Raw genomic sequence first — 19,569 nt, 5'->3', positions numbered from 1 at the left:
TCTCAGCTGATGTGAGTGTCACCTAAAACGCCAGTAATGGGACACTTGATTGCGAGGGTGGAAGTAAAGTAACTGGAGTTTCCACTCCTGGCTGGGCAGATTGCGGCTTTCCAAATTGTTTCCAACACTTATTGGAAGGGTGATTTTGTTTACCACAATAGGAGCATGGGGGATAGTAATTCCGTCCCTACCCGTGTGGTGGTCGACCGCCATCAGTCCTCGAAACAAGTAGTGACGATACCACCATTGATGACGGCATAGAAGAAGCCCCTTGTGAGACGTGAGATGCTCATGTGGTCACTCGAAGTGCAGTAGAGAAGATCTGAGTGATGTGGGGAACATGATCTCCAGAAAGAAGAGGGCCCCTGATCTGCGAGGAGATAGACAGATGTACTCCGCGAAGATAGGCGCCAGCTATCAACTACTGGTGATAACGCTCCAGCGTTTGCAAGTTTGTCGTAGCTGGCTGGTAGATGGCTAATTCTTGAATTATTGCCTGGATTCTCCCAAAGTGAGCTTGGAGCATAGAATCTCATTGCTTACATGAGAGGAGTGCTTCAAAGATCTCCACTGTGCGACCAATGTTGCTTCGATTGGCATACATGTTTTCCAACGCCGTCCACAGTCGGTTAGCTGGTTGGATACAAGCGAGAGGCTCGACAATTGGCTGATCAATGCTCTTGAGTATCTATGTTAGTATGGCCGAGTTGAGCTGACTCCAATCTGCATATGCTGGTGATGTCACGTTGGGAGGTTCCTCCATTAGATGATGACCTAGATTGTGGGATGTCAGGAAATTCTCAAATCTTGATGCCCACGACCAGTAATTGTTTCCATTTAATATATATACGCCGGTTGAGTAAGTTGCGTGTGATAGATTGTCTCAGAGCAGCTTGTTCGAGTGGAGAAATAACCCCCGTCAATGGGTTTGAATCATTCATATGATCCATACTTCAAGACTTGGGGATGATCGCCGGCTAGGGAAGATCGCCGGAATTGACAGCGAGGGCGCTGGAAGAAGACTCAGAGAATGCTAGGAGAACCGCGGGCTTGGAGGGCCAGGGGGTGCCATGGCAAGGGCCATGGGAGGCCACGATAGAGGCCATGGGAGGCCGCGACAGAGGCCACGGGAGGCCTCGACAGAGGCCACGGGAGGCCTCGACAGAGGCTACGAGGCCGCAGAGGGGGCGGGAGGCTGCGGCTGGGGGCTGCGGGATGCCGCAGTAGGGGGGCGATGGGATGCCACGGCGGGGAGCCATGGGAGGCTGGTGCGGGGGCTGCAGGAGTCCACGACGGGGGCCCCAGGAGGCCACGACGGGGGCCATAGGAGGCTGCGACGGGGGCCGCAAGAGGCAATGATGGGGGCCGTGGGAAGTCAGAGAATGCAGTGGGGCTGCTGGAGAAGCGGCAGGCAGTCGAGGAGCGGTCGCAGGCCGACCCTACAACCAGCAAGGAGGAGGAGGATGGCGAGGAGACCTGGTCACCTGATTGGGCTCGCTAGGAGGAAGACCGGCGACGACGGCACTTGAAGAGTGAATTTGTGTCATGCCTCATCTCATAGGAAAGACTTCCCATACTTATCATAAGTGAAGTTGGGTTTCCCTTTTTTTACACGACTCTTATGGAAAATAATTCACATATTTGGAAGGTAACAAGATCAACAGGTATGCAGCTATAATGAGTGTATATACCCATAGGAACATTAAAAATCTTAAGTAGTTTGTCATGGATCACACTACGTATAACAAAGTGTGGTTCCTTCTATTTGATGAAATATTCATCTGAGATGCATTTGGTTGAGTCAGTTGACTTAGGATAACATTATCATTCTTGAACTACGTGAATTCCCCACTCGTGTATTATTCTTTTATATCTCATCAAAAAGTTTTAACTCTCTTTCAAGTATGTATCTACCATAATTTTCCCTTGGCATATTCTTCATTTGTAAGATCAGAGATGTGGGTACTTTACCAATAAGGTAGTACTAGTGAGTTGCATATGATTTTAAATAAAATATGCCAGCAATGTATCCCATGCATCTTAGACAATATTTATTCACATACTTCTTACTTAAGTTAGTGTTAAGAAGCATCCACTAGATTCATTTCCTCAACTATGTATGCTGAAGCAATCTATTTATTTCTCAAATAAATGAAGCATGTATTTTTCACAATAAATAAGAGTTTTTAGGTATGTTCATAATATGCATGTTGTGTTTTATTATTCTAAGAGCATAAAATCGTCTAAATATAAAATATCTTCCAATAAAATATTTGGGTTCACCATTCATACAGTGATAATTGCAACCTTTGTGGTATTTTCAGCTCCAACTTCATATTGTCTTTTACCTCAACTTTCGTCCACTTTTTATAATTCAAACATATATATGTTTCATTTTACTCTATTAAATTCCTCTTCTAGTGAAATTTAAGATTATAATAGAAGTATCCATTGTTAAAAATATTCTTTTATGATAAAATATGTTCTCTGATCATTATCAAGTATATGGAACATCTTCTTGTTAGTCATGCCACCCAAGGGGTCTCATTCTTTTCCTTCTCAAGTTTCACCCTTGACATTCTTGAGGAAGTTGAGTAGTTTAACAACGTTGAGCTGAATCTTTCTCATGTTGAGATCAATGATGCACTACGAATATGAGTCATTAAGGAATTGAATGACTAGATCAATGATGATTCAAATGAGAGAACCATTCTTCAAAAATGCAAATGGATCAATTAAATGAATTCTTTCAGTACTATCTTGACACTGATGGCTAGGGGATTGGCCATAATCATCATATGAGTGAGACTATAGTGTTGTCCTATCTAGATAATTTTACGAATTTGTTGAGTATCATTAGAATATAAATATTTACAGCATATTTTTAAAGACTAGTGATATTTGTATTATGATTGCATCATAATTTAATTATCCATATTATGCATTCATGGACTTCATTATAAGTATCACACGTTCATTATAGTGAATGTATATTGTATCAAAGAACATTTAATGAGATATAATGTCTCATTGGCTTTTTTGCCACATACATTTCCATTAAAACTAGTGTCTTATCACCCCTAACTAATATATATACTCTCGGAGCACCTAAACATAGAGGTTAATAAGGAATTCATAAAGAAATTCCAGGGAAAATTGGGGATGAGGGAAAATTAGAAAAAAATTAAAATATATTTTTCAAGAACTCAATTTATACCTTTTAACATATACCAAGATAAAATATGATGACCATATTTTTTTTTTTACATTTTGAAATGGGAAAGTGTCTTGGGTTAAAAATAAAGTTAACAAAATTATTCAGTGAATGTCTTTCATTTGAAATTCGAGTTGATTATTCTTTTAGATGTTTGAACCGTGAACCTGAATTGTCTAAGGGGTCAGAATCAGCACCATGATTGTTTCATTTTTAAAACTAGTACCTGACTTACGGGGGTTCATTATTTTGTGACCTTCCATTTTTCCAATATAGACTGATTAGCAATTTGCGTAACAAAAATGAGGTAGAATGATCATCTTAGATATTATACATAGTAATGTCTATATGTTTACAGAATTTTCCCGGAACTAATATAATAAAAGATATTTCAATCCATGTATTTTATATAAATCACCTATGATATGGTTTATTAAAATATAGGTTTCAAATTTATTATGAGACTAAATTGAGAAACAACAGTAACCTTTATATACATAATTCAACTTCTGCTTATCAGATGAATTTATAAGATGTAACCAACGTTTTGTTCCAATAGAATAGAATGCATAAAATTGTCAAAAACGTAAACTTTAACATATACCATTTTCCATCAAACAGAATTCATATAGTCATACATAACTAATGGATAATATATGATCATAATATAATTTAAACATTATATGCACAATATATAATTATACATATCTAATGGATCTCTTAGAAAAAAATGGAATTAAGACAAAAACAGTCACTATAGCACTTTATCAAACAAGATAATTATAATTATAGAAAAACTGTAAAAGACTCATTTGTTTGGAAAATTTTCTAGGTAATTACTTGAAATAAAGTATGCATGTTTTAACAAAATAAGCTCAAAAAGGAGTTCGATTTTTAGAAAAAAATCTTGAATATTCTTTCAAGAAACTCATAATAATAGATGATGATTAAGTAGGGTGGCTGTCAGCTAGCTAGAGCGGTCAGAATAATTTTTCCAAAGAATATGGATTTCTGAAAAGTCAGATTATGTTCCAAAGTTATCAATAGGATCGGCACTAATATGCTCAATATAGGATAAATGATCATATGAGTATCAATACCAGTAAGCCAAAAATCTCTGTCATCACATGACCACTAAAGAATATTTCTTCAGATGTCCTATTGATAATAAATAAGGATGTATAACAGACTAAATCATTTTAGCAAGTAAAAAATGGTGTAATAAAGGCTTACTACGCATGGTGTGCTTCTTTAGGTATAAATAATAATTTTGGGTATCGTTAAAACTTCTAGTTTATTATTTTTCTGAAACACAAATTCGATATAATATACCTATTTCACAATAATTGCTTTGGTGCCACCTCTTTACAGTTTTGTATAAGGGAATTAAATGTTATACTACCATGGTCAAGGCCAAAGCATCAAACTGGAATTAAATAAATAAAACATTGTAAATTTCTTTGTGATTTGAGATTTTATTTTTGGAAAAAATCTAAATTATTTCATTCTACAATTGAGGATATGGAAATGAAAGTTAAAAAACAGTAATACATTTAAATTTTCAGATTCAACCCTCATGTGTAACAAGACTTGATATCTTTAATTTAGTTAGCTTATAGAATTTTAATTTTGAGAATAGTTGACCAACGATTTTAAAGTATCTAAAACATTGGACATAGAAGCTAGATTGATTTTTATTTTTTCCATCAAGATCTTCAAGGAGTTTCATTGCATTGTTAATATACTGTCAGGTAAAAATATAAGAAAAAAGAGGGGAGACAAGATTATGATTAGAAAAATATGTGAAATTTGATATATATATATATATGTGTGTGTGTGTGTGTGTGTGTGTGTGTGTGTGTGTGTGTGTGTGTGTGTGTGTGTGTGTGTGTGTGTGTGAAAAACACAAAGCCCGTAACTTGGCGGCATACATGTGGGGATCGGGGACCATGTCGAATAGGACCGATCAAAAATTGATCAAATGTTCAGATCAAACAGAAGGGAATTCAATCTGAACAGATCAAATATCTTGTTCAAACAAGGATTTTGCTTGAGTTTGATCTACAAATTTGATCTGGGTAATTGAAATCAACCAAATAGTTATTCCAATTGTTCAAACAAATTTGAAGAGTTTAAGAAAAATTTGAGAACTCTTTTGTTTGTTCTATCTCTCGCGTTATCTCATTCCTTCCCCTTTGGCTTTCCCTCTCGTTCTCTCTCTTTCTATTTATTATACATATTTAATTTAATTAATTTGAACAATTCAATCCAATCCATTCCGAATTGGGTGGTTCGAATCAAATCGGTCGGGGTTATTAATTCAAGACAGAGAATTTTTCATCTACAAATCATCGAAAGTTGATCGATGATTCGATTGAACAGAAGAAAATTCGGTCGAAACATATCGAATATTTTGATCGAACAAGGATTTTGCTTGAGTTCGATCACCAAAATTAATCGGTTCAATGTCAGTGATAAATAAATCGAAAAGTTTTCAAACTGTTTGAGCGAAATCAAACAGTTAGAAAGATTATAATTCTCACTCATTTTCTCCATCTCATGCTCTCTCTCTCTGTTGTTCTCTTTTTTCCTCTCTTGCTCATTCTCTCTCTTTCTCTGGCCCTCGTTCTCATTTCATTTATAATACATATATATCGTTTAATTTATACAGACAATTCAATCCGATCAGATCAAAACAAGGCGATTCAAATTGAATCGGCTCGAGTTAATCATATGATCATTGGCCTGGATCGTTCAATAGGATTGTTCAATGCATAGTTTTGTCTGGCCAAAACTATTGAGGTTCTGATTTGATCAATTGAATGCTCGATCAGATCAAACATTTCAATCGATCAGATTGAATCCCCAATCCCTCCATACGAGGCCCTGCCAATACAACTCTTTGATCCATGAGAAAAAAAAAACCCATGGGGCAACCATAGTCACATTCTTTCCATATATGCAGAGATTCTGATGGGGATGAACATTGGTGGGGATAGGAAAGAAAGATAGTCCTAGGCCTTCATCATTGACAATCTTTCCTTCGCGCATAGACCCACACCTATAGTTCCGGATCGTCCAGGACGTGGGCGATGGATGGGAAGGGACGAGTTTCGTCCCGTCTGATGTCCAGAGTAAGTTCAGGGACGAAGGATGGGACGGTTTTTCTTCCAACGATAAAAAAATCGTCCCGTCCAGTCCTCCCGAAACGATTTTTCGTTCCGAAATTTGTCCCAGACGAAAAAACCCATTTTATTTTTTAATATATTAATATAGATTTTTCTAAGTTTTTAAGGGAAATATGGAGGAGAGATAATGCAAATAGACATATGTACAATTACTTCTGAGCGGCATCAGTTTGCGCGCGCGAAAAATACAGGGACCTTGATGCAAATTGTCATTGCCAGGCCACGTGGCGGGATCTCAACCGTCGGATGTGAATCTGGCGGTTTTTCGTCCACATCCATCCGTCCATCGTCTGAGACCTTTGGACGGACCGTTTTTTTGTCCCACAGGACAAAAACCGTCCCATCCAGTGGTCCCCGGGACGAATTTTCATCCTGAAATTTGTCTATATCCTCGGACGGGATGATTTTTTCGTCCCAGGACGAAAAAATCATCCCTCCCACGTCCCGGAACTATATCCACACCAATAACTCAAGGGAAAAAGAAAATTGCAGTTTTTGAAGCAAAAAGAAAAAAAGCCCAAACATAAAGCTCATAACTTGATGGCATACAAGACTGCCAATACAACTCTTTGGCCCATGGGGAAAAGCCAAGGGCAGACATGCTCACATACTATCTATATATACAGTGATTCTTATGGGGATGAACAACTGGGAAGGTGGGACAGAAAAATTGTCTCAGCCCTTTATTATTTCCTTCATCCATAGAGGACTTTGCAAGGGTCCAACTGACCACTACAGTAACTTGAAAAGACAGTGGAGAGCTCTTCCCAGCCCTTCCACTCCTCTCCGGGTTTGAGGAGGATCGGGCTCTCTACGGCCGCCGAGTCAACGCAGAGCATTGACTTGTAGTCTTCGTCCCCGAAGTCCGGCAGGGCTTTGGACCTCTTATCCCAAGGGTTCCACACCACTGGCCCATCAAGGGTTTGGGGGGGGTCAGAATTTAATTTACAATCAATTTTGCTTTTTTCTTAAAAAAAGTTATTTGATTCAAATTTATAAGGTGAAAGTTATTTTAGACTCAGTTCGACGTTGATTCGTAGTATAGTTTCGGATTGTCCCGGACATGGACGATGGACGGGACGAGACAAATTTCGTCCCGTCCGACGTCCGGATTCAGTGCAGGGACGAAGGACGGGACGAATTTTTGTCAGACGGTAAGAAAACCGTCCCATCCAGTCCTCCCGGGACGAATTTTCGTCCCGTCCCTCGTCCTGGACGAAAAAGACCCATTTTATTTTTTAATATATTGATATAGATTTTTCTAAGTTTTTTAGGGAATTACGGAGGAGAGAGAATGCGAAGGGCCATATGTACAATTATTTCTGAGCGGCATCCGTTTGCACACATGTAAAAAAAACAGGGACTTTGTGCAAATTGTCATTGCGAGGCCACGTGGCTACATCTCAACCGTCAGATGAGAATCCGACCGTTTTCCGTCCAGATTCATCTGTCCAACGTCCGAGACCTCCGGATGGACGGTTTTTTCGTCCCATGGGACGAAAACTGTCCCGTCTGGTGGTCCCCTGGATGAATTTTCGTCCCGAAATTCGTCCGTATCTTTGGACGGAATGATTTTTTTGTCCTGGGACGAAAAAATCGTCCCGTCCCAGTCCTTGCACTATGGTTCTTAGTGCCAAAATGACTGAAAAAACTGTGGAGAAAGGACAAATAAATTCATTTTGAGATCCGTTTGATTCGAATTTTAAGTGCAAAAATGACAGACAAAACTATGCAGAACGGACGACTAATGTTTTTCTTTATTTTCAGACTCATTTTATTCAAAATTTTAGAGCATAACGGCATGCAAAACTGTGTGGAGCACATGAATAATTAGTTTTATTTCCGTTGAGACTCATTTGATCTATACTTTAGAAGCTAAAATGATTATCGAAAATGTTGAGATAGAGACAAACCTGCATCAAGGAGGCCGCCTTTCCTTACCACCAAAGTCCTCTTCTTCTCGTGATCGATGACCGCGATCTTCGAAGGCGTGCTGAGGTAAACTCTGTCAACCTGTTATAACTTAAAAACTTTAAAATCTGACTTCTGGTCAAGAATCAACCCACAGAACTGCGAGTACCTCGCCATCGAAGGTGATCGCATCAGCCTGTTCAGTGAATCTCTCCCTCTTCATCAGATTATCAAAGTAATCAAGAGTTTCAAGCCCTTCAACTCGAACTTCGCTGTGTTTTAAAAGAAAACCACCGAGTAATTATTTGAGAAAATAAAGGAAATCAAATTTATAACTTACCTGACATCTGAGACTGATAGATAATTTCTCATCGCAAATGTGAAGGAAAAGGGTCTGCTGTCAGTGTTCCTCACACGAGGAATCAGAGTCAGCTTTCCAGGAGATAGTATTATCCGTAGCCGCAGCTCAAAGCTGTACAACAATATTACCAAATTTATTAGGACTTTTGCGCAATTATCCAAGGGTTTTGTCAGCCAAATTCAAACACACAAACCCTTTCTATCTTAATAGAGTCTTCTTCCACATTTCCATCTGTTCATTCTACTGTCTAATTTAGATATTTTGCCACGTGTCAGTCATCTGAGTTACCTGCGGGGCCAAGTCTTGAGATCCTCCTCCGTTGACTTTAAAATGAGGTCAACTGAGCAGTTGCTCCTGGGTGGGGGCAGTGGAGAAGGGCAGCTGTCCAGGGCCCACAGCCTGTTTCGGGCAAACCCATGTTGCTCAAGAGACCCAAAATTCCCAAACTGGAAAGTTTGATGGATAATTTAATCAGATTCCGTGTTTTAATAAATACAAAGTCACGTATGGTTGAGATTTCAATGGAAGCAAACCTGCGGGAAGCAGATAGGAATACCACCCCTTATCGAATTTGGAGGTTTCAAGACAGACTGGAATTATCAATCAATTGCAGTAAGTATATGACGAAATGAGATGAGATAAATATCAGCGGTTTTCATCTTAGATACCATCACATTGTTGGACTCATCAATAGCACCACGCATTTGAATAATGGAAATTACTAACTAAATAGATAGGGCTTCGAAAACCGAGTTTAGTATCAGAAATACCAGGGGAAGGCTTTAGGCACTCGTCTCGTCTTTTCAGAAAAAAAAGATCTTAAAATGCTGCCTTATGACCAAGACTTGTGAATATAAAAATATTTAAAACACACAATACTGAGAAATATTAATTGAAGACTTACTAAGAAAACAAAAAATACAATGCATTACTAAAGGAGGTCAGTCAATATCTCGTTTTCATTGGCTGGAATATCCTATCAGAGGAATTCTATCTTTCTTCTTATCTATCTCTCTGTCCTTTCAAGATTGTTCGTCAATTTATCCATTGATCTTCGAATTAACATGAAAAAAGTTGTATTTAAATTTCTGAGTTACAGGTAATTACTGCCGTTAATATCATCAGAATTAATGGACACCGACATGATACCTTACTACTCATGAAAAGCAATTCCTCCCTTCTTTCATTTTTCCAAGAAATTATCTGACCGCCAAATAGTAGAACCTGGATTCACATTACCGACCAATGTCAGAAAACGAATCATTCATGACGAGTAATATAAATAAATAATAGGAGAACTCATATAGGATCTCACCCACGGATTATCATTGACCGAGTATAAAATAAATAGCTACCTAATTGGAGCGAAAAATTGATCTACTGATACATACGGCTAGCAGAAGTTGCAATGAAAAAATTTAGAAAGTCAAGAAATCAAGGGAAACAATTAAAAAATTCCCCATATCATCGCCAAGAACAAACAGTATAGAGGAAATATTCAGAGGGACCCAGAGATAATTTTTATAATTCACAAATTCATTTAGTACACGATTTCAAACTACTAACTTGTTTGAAAAGGTTCATTTTACATCAAAATTATGGAGACATATCAAATATTATAGAGAAAATTTCGATAAAATGACGCAGACCCAATTAAATTAATCATGTCTAATCCCCTGTTTTTCTCCAAAAATAGAGAAGAACAAGTCATAAAAAATCAGAACTAGGCTGCGGGAAGAACCTCAGCTGACGAGCCCCCAGGTTCCGTGAGTATAATCCTCGGCATCCCATCTCCTTCGTTCACGACGCTCCACGTCATTTGTCCTGACTCTCTCTACATAAATTAGGACCGCAGGAGAAAAAGAATGTAAACAACAGATCAGATGATTGCGCATGCACAAATCCACTAGAATTCAAAGAAACAGAAATCGGTCAAACCGCAAATCAGCAGAGTTTATGAAACGTACACGAAAGATGGAATTCCTTCTTCGAATGATCTGTTACGCAGAAATCTGATGCCGGATGAACGGCGCTCACCAGGAATTGAACACCACAAATTTACGGCAATCTACGTCCAAAGTGCCCTCTCCTTCTGCAGAAATCGCGACGGAAGAGGAAAAGGAAAAAACGCGAGATCAATCAAATGCGCGTGCATTAATCCACAATAATTCACAGGAAAAAAGCTGTCGAACCATAAATCAGCCAAGTTAATGAAACTTACACAAAAAGTGGAATTCCTTCTTCAATAACCGTCACGCAGAAATCTGATGCCGAAGAGACCGACCTCGCCACGAATTGAACACCACAAATTTACAAAGCTCCGCGTCGTCAGCACTGTCTCCCTCTGAAGAAATCGGAACCGAGAATGAAAAAGAAGAAAAACGAGAGATCAAACGACCGCGCATGCAGAAATCCAAAAATAATTCAAAGAACAACAATCGGTCAAACCGCAAATCAACAAAGTTTAAGAAACGTTCACGAAAAGTGGAATTCCTTCCTCAAATGATCCGCCGCGCAGAAATTTAACGCTAAAATAGATGGCGCTTACCAAGAATTAAACACAAATCAACAGAAGATCTTCACATTCGGCCACCATCGATCCATCGCCGCCGACCACACACCCGGACGAGAGGCGCAGAAGAACCTTCTCTTCTGTTGGGCCTCTGTATTTATAGCCCGACCGGCGTGGCCGATGACGTAACAAATCTATTTCCTCGGACTGTATTCAATAACCCGGATTGTGACACCTTCCCACGTCCCCTCAATCTCAGCCGTCCATTCCTTCATCTTATCGTTCGCCCGCTTTTTACATAAAAGTTATGCTTATATTTTCATCTTATTTTATTTATATTTATATTACAGCCACTTATTCTTTTCCAGTTTAGACAATATTTGTTGTTTAAATTGAAGGCTAAGCGGAAATGTTTGCTTTTATTTAAGTAATTAGTTCAATATATTCTCCAACACAGAATCTAGATAAATAAAAGACATTTTGTGTGTTTTCAGGGAATATAAAAAAACGTTTACAATCAATGTTTTATCCTAGAGACAATTTCAGAATGTATATTTAAAGAAATCATTCGTAAACGTCAAAGATGAGAGGAATATTATAAGAAAAGAATTGTTTGTGGTCAATATTAACCAGTTGTAAGCTCCTATTTAAATTTCTATTTTTAGATAAAGATCTAAAGGCAATCGTAGGATACAAATAATAAAATTATAAAATTTACTTGGATTTAAGAAATCGAAATACCTGATGAAGTTGATCGTAAACATGCTCATTTAGCTTTTATTTAATGAACGGGAAAATAAAAGCCAAATAAAAATGTAATAAAATCGTCAGATATTTAGTAGATATATATGTTTTTATATGAAAGAATAAATAAAAGAAAGGGGAATATATTTCAGAGTAAAAAGTACTAGAATATAATATATAAAACATGGCATGTAAAATTACCTTAAGATAAGTGGAGACAGGCGGGGAACCCAAGGTTTTAATAAAATAACTTCTAAAATCATAACCATCCTACAAAATTACATCATGGTAAATTAAATAATACAAACTATACTAGCTAATTGCTATAAAGCATAGAGAGGTCAAAAGGAGGGGGTAAAAGGAAGAGGAAAGAGCCATGGCGAGAGGGCCCGCGACGAAGAACAAACGCCATCGACGTCTCCCCGACGTCATTTTCCATACCGATTGTCGATAGAATGGTCAGATCTCGTCTACTCTTGTCTTGTTTTCATTCGCCGTCGTGTTCGATCGGACGATGCGGTTGATGCCGTCATCAATGGTGCGGTAGGAAGGATTTGGCTCATTGTAGCCCTAGGAAAGAGGCACGATCGTTCATTTAGTCTGAATCTTGATCCTTCGGTCCTAAACTATCGATCAGACCTAAATATTCGATCTAATCCATTCGTTTGGGGGTTGAAAGTTTTTCGCCGTCTTTGGATTGTTTTGCCACGCGAGATTCCACTTATGGCTGCGTATACTGTATATTTCCAGCTGTAGCCATCTTTCTTTTCGCCAATAAGACGAAGAAATGGTGGGAAGATGCCGATTTAGTCGTTTCAGTAATCTAAAAGGAAGTCGTGGGATACAGGCAAGAGTGCATGTCTAATTATTCATCCGCTGCGAAAATCAAATTGTAGAATACATCGGTGAAGTCGAAAGTCAAAAGTGTGTCTAGATATTGAATTTGGGATTTTTGATTGTGAAATCTACCGGAATCGTCTTCGGGAAGCGAAGGTATCGTTTGAAAAGTCTTAAAGTGACATCTAGAATCCCTCGTATGTATTATATTGAACTATTATTCTTTAGAAACCTTTTCTTGGCGTAGAGATCGTGCCAAATGTTGGAGATTTTTTTGGTTATAGTATGATAAAACAAAAGATAGGATAGATACAAAGTTGACCTGAAAGATTCCACAGCTCTTAGTGCTCCCTCGATCATGATTCATATGATGAATGTCCCATAGTTTATTCTTTTAAAAGAGGGTACATAAATCCTTTGAAGGTTAGAAGGGAATCATAATCCTTTCCTATAAAAAAATACAATGGGGAATAATTGGGAGAGTAAAATCGTACGAGTGTAGAATCATGTTGGTTGAGTTACTGAAAATAAGAGCAATTTTCTAGACATGAACTTAGTGATGAGAATCGATTTCACTTGGAGGAGAGGAATCATTTCTTTATCATAAATATTAAATTGATTTGAAGAAATTCAACAGACTGAGAGGACCATGATAATCCCTCGTCGACTTTACGTTGTTGAATAGGAGAGAAATAGATTGGATATATGGAAAGAAGTTCCTCTTTTTTTGTTGTCAATGAAGGCAAATATTTCACTTCTCAACTTTGGGAGCTCAGTTGCCACCATTAATTTCCAATTTATAGAATTATGGAACGATTTATTTGATGTAAATTTAAATGTTTGAGATTAAATGATGGTAGCATACTTATGAAGGTAATTTTGAAGAGATCATCATACATTGAATTATTCACGCCCTTGTATACTGCACATTTTCTTCAGTCATCGTCCAAAAGGTGTCTAAATAAATAAATATATATATGTGTATGCAGTAAGCTTTGCTGCTCACAATATTACACCAGAAAGCCTGTTAATACTTATGCCAGTACTTTTTTTTTCATATCATGAAGGTAGCCCCCAAATTTTTTTGTATTACTGGTCCATGAAAGGTTTCTTACATAGATTAGAAAGCTTAGTATAAGAAAACAATGTCACAAGAAAAACTTAACACTTCAAAACATGCTCCTTATATTAGGATATTTTATATTTCTAAGTATGAAGTTATCATAATATTTCTATGCGGTTGTTGCTTAATTTTGTATCCCCTCAATAATTTGGGGTTATATTACGGTGTGGCCCGAACTTTTTTGAAAATTCGAGTTACAGCCCTTGCTTTTTTTTTGCCGCGACACAGCCCAAAGTCCCATTTGGTCCGTAGCCTGTGACGTGGAGTCTACGTGGCTGCCAGGTGGAGTTCCGACGGAGTCCACCTAGGCGGAATCCACGTGGCAGCCACGTGGATTCCACGTCACAGCGCGATTTGAAGAAAGAAAGATTTTAGCCCACCCAATGTGAGTCACCCGGGAGAGAGCGGAGAAAGGCGACGAAGGAGAAGGAGACGGTGGAGAAGGAGGAAGAAAGGGCGCAAGGGAGAAGGGGCTTCTTCTTGGCTACGGGAATCGTTGCGAGCTTCTTCCTGGCTATGGGAGTTTCACGAGGTAGGGTTTCTCTGTTCCATTCATGTAACTGTCTCTATCTCTCTCTAGAATTCATGGTTTACTGCTTTTTTAGCTACGTGTGGATTGCTTTCTCTCTCTCTCTAGATGGACATACATTACTGCTTCTCAAAATACCGATGATCTTCTATCTTTATCTTGAAGCCCATATTTTATTGCTCTCTCTTCGATTCATGTAACTTTTTGTGTCTCCCTCTAGATTTCATGGTTTACCGCATTCTTTAGCTATATGTGGGTTTCTTTCTCTCTCTCCAGATGGACATGCATTACTGCTTCTCAAAATACCGATGATATTCTCTCTTTCTCTTAAAGCCCTTATGTAACTTTCTCTGTCAACTTTAAGATCTTGTTCAATGACTTTTTAAAGTTCTTCTCTCTGTCCCTCTCTTAAATAAAGATTACCCATGGCTGCTATTAATTTTTAGCATTCTGTTCAGTAACATTTGGAAAGTTGTGCAGTCTCTCTCCCTTTAATAAAGACTACCTTGGGCTGTTTGGTTGTCTCTATGTAAAACTTTCAAACTCCATTCTTGCAGCTTTCTCTCATTTTTCACATCTTAAAGGAAGATTTCCTTGAGCTGCTCTTTTGACTAACAAGACATTGGGAAATTGTAGTCTCTCTCTTAAATAAAGAATCGCTTGGGCTGTTGTTTTTTGTCTCCGTGTAAAACTTGCAGACTACAGTCGTATAAATTTCTCTATCAGTTTTGACATCTTGTTCAATGACATTTGGATAATTTTAGTCTCTCTCTCTCTCTTCATCGAAAATTATTTATGACTGTTATTTTTTCCTTCATGCAGAACTTTAACACTCCACTCATGTAACTTTCTCTATCAGTTTAAACATCTCATACAATGGCATTTTAAAATTTCAGTTCCTCTCTGCCATAAATGATGTTTACGGTGAGCTGCGTTTTTTGACTCGGTGTGAAAGTTAACTTTCTCTCTCTTCTTTTCATCTTACCATGTTTATTTTTTAAATTTGTGTCGTTCTCTCTCGTGCATTCGTATAAGTTATCTCTCCCGCATTTCCTTTCTCTCGCTTGGGATAAATGTTTTGAGTTCACTCGTGCAATTCTCTCTTATTATGTGTATCATTATTCTCTCTCTCTCTCTCTTTATATCTCTTGGATGAATAAGATTATTTTCATGACAAAGATGTTGGTGTTTCTCTATTGATCACGGAGGATATGGTGTTTCTTTCTCATACTTATTGGTGAGAACAAGAAGTGTGATCCATATTTAATTTATTTTGAATTTGTTTTGCTTTCTGTTATGAAAAATATGAAGAGTTGTCCTCTTCTCATCATAGTCATCTATTTTTTGCGCTTTTAGGCGTTCTTCTCTTCTTCGACAGTGGACGCTTGGATTCAAGTAATGTAAGATTTTATTATCTCTATTTTTCCTGCACGTCTTATAATTTAAAATTTTAATTATTTCCAATGTTATTTGAGATATATTTGTACATCACGATACTAACCCTCTTCGTGTTGATGATTCAAATTATTTTTAAAATTGGTAATGTACTTTTTTTGGCGTTGAACTCTCTGCAGAGTTATAAATATGTCTGTGGGTTGTATAATCTTTTTATAAAACCTGCATGACGAAAATTTATGTTGTTAACGCATGTTCTATTACTATTTACCATCCGTCACTTAACATGGCTGATGACGAGTGCAAGGTGTTCGGTTCTGAGTATAATAGCGATGATGACTCAGAATATGATATCTGTAAGGAAGTTGAGGAAAGTGACGTGTATTTAAGTGCACCAAACGAATATTCCAGTGAGGAATGGAATGACGAATTGGTAGATCATAGCGAGTATGACGATTCAGAGGATGATATGTTAACCCCCGATGGTACCGATGACGATGATGAAAATCGAAGGTACAGATACAGGGGCAATACGTATGATCCGAGATGCCCCACTGAAAGTTTTATATTTCAAGTGGGCATGAAGTTTGAATCGGCTTCGCAACTTAGGGCAGCTGTGAAGGACCACACTATTTGGAACGGATTCAACATCACTTTTCTGAGGTCCGGTGACCGGAAAGTGGAGGTTGTCTGTAAGGGAAACTGTCAGTGGAGGATATATGCTAGTTTGGATGCCAGGAGAGAGGCGTTTGTTGTGAAAACGCTTAATGATACTCATATGTGCAGCAGGACGCCGAGGAATAGCCAAGCTGAAAATTCTTGGAGAAAATTCGAATGAATTTGGATATGAAGGTGACAGATATGATGCGGGAAATAAATGATCTGTTCGGAATCACTGTTTCAAAACAAACATGTTATAGAGCCAGATCCAAGGCGCGCACGAAGCTTCTAGGAACATTGGACGACCATTATCACATGCTTCCCGCATATGTTGCTGAGTTAAAGAGGGTAAATAGGCATAGTACTTTTGAGCTGGTTCTCGATAGAGCGCCCCAGATTCCTTGGTTAGGTTTAAGAGGCTCTACATATGTTTCGATTCGATAGCAAGAGGGTTCCTTGAAGGCTGTAGACGAGCCATTGGAATGGACGGATGTTTTTTGAAGATCGAACTGAAAAGCCAACTATTGAGTGTTGTCGGCAAGGACGGGAATAATCAAATGTTCCCCATCGTCTGGGCGGTAGTTGAAGGTGAAAATCAATCTTCGTGGACGTGGTTTATTCAGCTACTAATGAATGATCTAGGAGTGGTGGACGGAAATGGCTGGACGATTATTAGCAATCAGCAGAATGTACTTAATTTATTTCTTTGGACTCCTATCACTTACTATCAAACACGTGTAGTACATTAATAGATGTGTATCGTCTAACATTGTGCAGGGACTGGAGAACGCATTGTCCTCCTTATTGCCTAATGCGAAGTATAGGAATTGTGCTCGACATATCTACGCGAATTGGAAGAAGAAAGGACATTCCACGGCATTTTTGAAGAACTTATTCTGGAAAGCTGCGAAGGCCACCACGCTCAAAGATTTCCAACGGCTGATGAGGGAGATGAGCAGTGTGAACCCACAAGCCGCGCAAGACTTCCAAGATATAGGTATAAAGAAGTTTTGCATGGCGTACATTAATGAGGACAGAAGGTGTGAGGTGATCGACAACAACATTTGCGAGTGCTTCAACAACTACATCATGCAGGCGAGGTCTAAGCCAATCATCGACATGCTGGAGGAAGTCAGAGGTGCAGTAATGCAGAGGGTAGCAAAAAAAAGGGAGCTGTTTTCAAATAGAACTGATACGTTATGCCCTCGGATAAGGGAGGTGGTTAAAGAGAACAAGAAGAAGTCCAGAAGATGCACATTTAGGCATGCAGAGAAGTATCAATTCGAGGTCACAGACTTGGGAAGCAGGTTTGTGGTCGATATACTTCACAAAACATGTAGTTGCGGATATTGGGAGTTAAGGGGCATTCCATGCCCCCATGCTATATGTTGCATTCATTGGGTCAAGGAGGAACCCGTCATTTTTGTCAGTGAATGTTTCAAGAAAGACGTATACCAACTAGCTAACACTTATGCCATCCCGCCAATGAATGACAAAAACCTATGGAGTGAAGTTGATGGGAGCTATGTATTCTCTCCTCTTGTGAGGAGACAACCTGGAAGGCCCAAGCTGAAGAAGAGGATTGACGTCGCTGAGAAAGAACCCACAGTACATAGATTGTCGAGGTGAGGCCTGCACATGACGTGCTCCCTCTGCCACCAAATTGGGCATAATCGGAAGACATGTACCCAACCAAAAATGGAAGCTGGAGGCCAGGTACAGTTTCAATTTTATGTCTAACTTTGTTTACATGTGTCATCGTTTTTTTCCGAACGTTAACCAGTTAACTTGTTTCACTAATCATGCAGGGATCTCAGGAAGCTACATATCTGCCAATTTTCGAAGACCATCGCCGGTGAAGTTGCAATTCGGCTACGAAACACAATGCGCTCAAGCTTATTAATCGCTCGCCCTAAACAAACATTTGTAGAACAGGATTCAGTTCTCGGTTGATGATACGAACTTTGTTATCTAATTCCAAAGAATTCTCGTTCATGTTTGCCGTTCTGAATCGCCGTTGATTAATCCATGCATTTCGGTACTTATCCGTCCTTCCTGTTCGCCCTTCTTCTTCGTCGTGGCCCATGTTTTCATAGTAAAACAATAGGTTCTTACGAACTAAATCGGCCAGTGTCATGCCTACTTATAGTACGTATTCTCCAATAAACCAAGAAATTGTCTTCCAATAAAACATATTTCATCATGTTCCTCGCGACCTCAAAATTGAGTCACAGAATAGAATATAATTCACAAGTCTGCGAAAATGATACGTCCTCATTCACAATTCGATACAAGTGATCCATCATGCTTGCGAGATGTCGGCAAAATTGATATGGCCTCATTGAACGCCCGGGGCACATCAAAGGGGGCGGGCAGGGTCGAGCCAAGCAGTCCACCTCCGGGCCACCTCCGGTCCGTGCTGGGTCAACCTCAAGGCATGGTCGAGTTGCATGCTTCCCGTCATTAGCTCTCTGATAAGCTGATAAGCTGCATGCTCTCCGTCATTTCAATGCCTCCTTCACCGTCCCCTGCCCTCACCCAACAAGAACATATTTTAAATTCAAATTGCCAATCAAGAATAATGTTTAACTTTATTGAAATGTTGTTTATTAATAATAAACGCATGGTGCAATATAGTTGTTCGTCTCACCTGGCACAGAATGCAGCCCGGCTGTGGGGAACTCAGTCTCCTACGTTGGAGTTTTTTATGTAGAACACAGAATCCAGCCAATTCACTTGCTTTTCTTGCCTGAAAATTTGGTATCAACGAGATAGGAAATTGAAATATGTTTTTCAATAAATTCTCAACGACATAGGCGCATATCTAAAAGCGTTAAATGAAAGAGAATAAAATAAAGGCAGGTTCACATCTGTAGGAGGAAAAATAATGTTCAATTGTAATGCGCCTTGACCAGATCCTGGGGCTGTAAAATTTCAATAGCAGAACTAAGTTATCGTTCATCGACCAGCTCAGAAATCTGCGACTGGAGAAAATCCTTAGTGACACTGCTCAAATAAAGATGAGATTTCAGAATCTCAATCAGATGTACATCATCGATGCGTGCAGGAAAGGCAAGAGAAGTTATTCTGAGGTG

General features: G+C 38.8%; 2 protein-coding genes across 6 annotated transcripts; one reads left to right on the top strand and one right to left on the bottom strand.

Moving 5' to 3' along the window:
- Positions 1 to 6,909: 6,909 nt before the first annotated feature.
- Positions 6,910 to 11,379, bottom strand: LOC144704288 (putative glucose-6-phosphate 1-epimerase). Of its 4 annotated transcripts, none has more exons than XM_078576651.1 (11): positions 11,223 to 11,379; positions 10,896 to 11,018; positions 10,642 to 10,766; positions 10,416 to 10,508; positions 9,824 to 9,898; positions 9,208 to 9,264; positions 8,963 to 9,120; positions 8,654 to 8,785; positions 8,483 to 8,585; positions 8,316 to 8,415; positions 6,910 to 7,309 (listed from the first exon to the last, which is right to left on the bottom strand). In XM_078576651.1, the coding sequence occupies exons 4-11, from the start codon at positions 10,491 to 10,493 to the stop codon at positions 7,098 to 7,100; spliced, it is 915 nt and encodes a 304-aa protein (XP_078432777.1). In that variant the 5' UTR covers positions 10,494 to 10,508; positions 10,642 to 10,766; positions 10,896 to 11,018; positions 11,223 to 11,379; the 3' UTR covers positions 6,910 to 7,097. The 4 variants fall into 4 exon arrangements, with proteins under 4 accessions (XP_078432777.1, XP_078432778.1, XP_078432779.1 ...); XM_078576652.1 differs by having other exon boundaries at positions 10,416 to 10,498; XM_078576653.1 differs by lacking the exons at positions 10,642 to 10,766; positions 10,896 to 11,018 and having other exon boundaries at positions 11,223 to 11,314.
- Positions 11,380 to 12,123: 744 nt separating this feature from the next.
- LOC144704905 (uncharacterized) lies at positions 12,124 to 18,474 on the top strand. 2 transcript variants are annotated; one of them, XM_078577488.1, is made up of 5 exons: positions 12,124 to 12,388; positions 14,173 to 14,422; positions 15,776 to 15,819; positions 17,252 to 18,190; positions 18,283 to 18,474. In XM_078577488.1, the coding sequence occupies exons 2-4, from the start codon at positions 14,407 to 14,409 to the stop codon at positions 18,101 to 18,103; spliced, it is 912 nt and encodes a 303-aa protein (XP_078433614.1). In that variant the 5' UTR covers positions 12,124 to 12,388; positions 14,173 to 14,406; the 3' UTR covers positions 18,104 to 18,190; positions 18,283 to 18,474. The 2 variants fall into 2 exon arrangements, with proteins under 2 accessions (XP_078433614.1, XP_078433613.1); XM_078577487.1 differs by having other exon boundaries at positions 14,119 to 14,422.
- Positions 18,475 to 19,569: the final 1,095 nt, after the last annotated feature.

This window comes from Wolffia australiana, chromosome 6, assembly GCF_029677425.1.
Source record: "Wolffia australiana isolate 7733 chromosome 6, ASM2967742v1".
Classification (NCBI taxonomy): Eukaryota; Viridiplantae; Streptophyta; class Magnoliopsida; order Alismatales; family Araceae; genus Wolffia; species Wolffia australiana.
The sequence above is the reverse complement of the archived record's forward strand: the minus strand, read 5'-3'. Positions and strand labels throughout refer to the sequence as shown.

Coding starts and splice junctions, on each gene's coding strand:
- LOC144704905 (XM_078577488.1), top strand. Junction 15,820..17,251: donor GACGCTTGGATTCAAGTAAT/GTAAGATTTTAT, acceptor AACATTGTGCAG/GGACTGGAGAACGCATTGTC.
- LOC144704288 (XM_078576651.1), bottom strand. CDS start 10,493: ATGACGTGGAGCGTCGTGAACGAAGGAGATGGGATGCCGAGGATTATA. Junction 9,265..9,823: donor TGCTTTTCATGAGTAGTAAG/GTATCATGTCGG, acceptor TGATAATTCCAG/TCTGTCTTGAAACCTCCAAA. Junction 8,786..8,962: donor CTCAAGACTTGGCCCCGCAG/GTAACTCAGATG, acceptor ATTGTTGTACAG/CTTTGAGCTGCGGCTACGGA.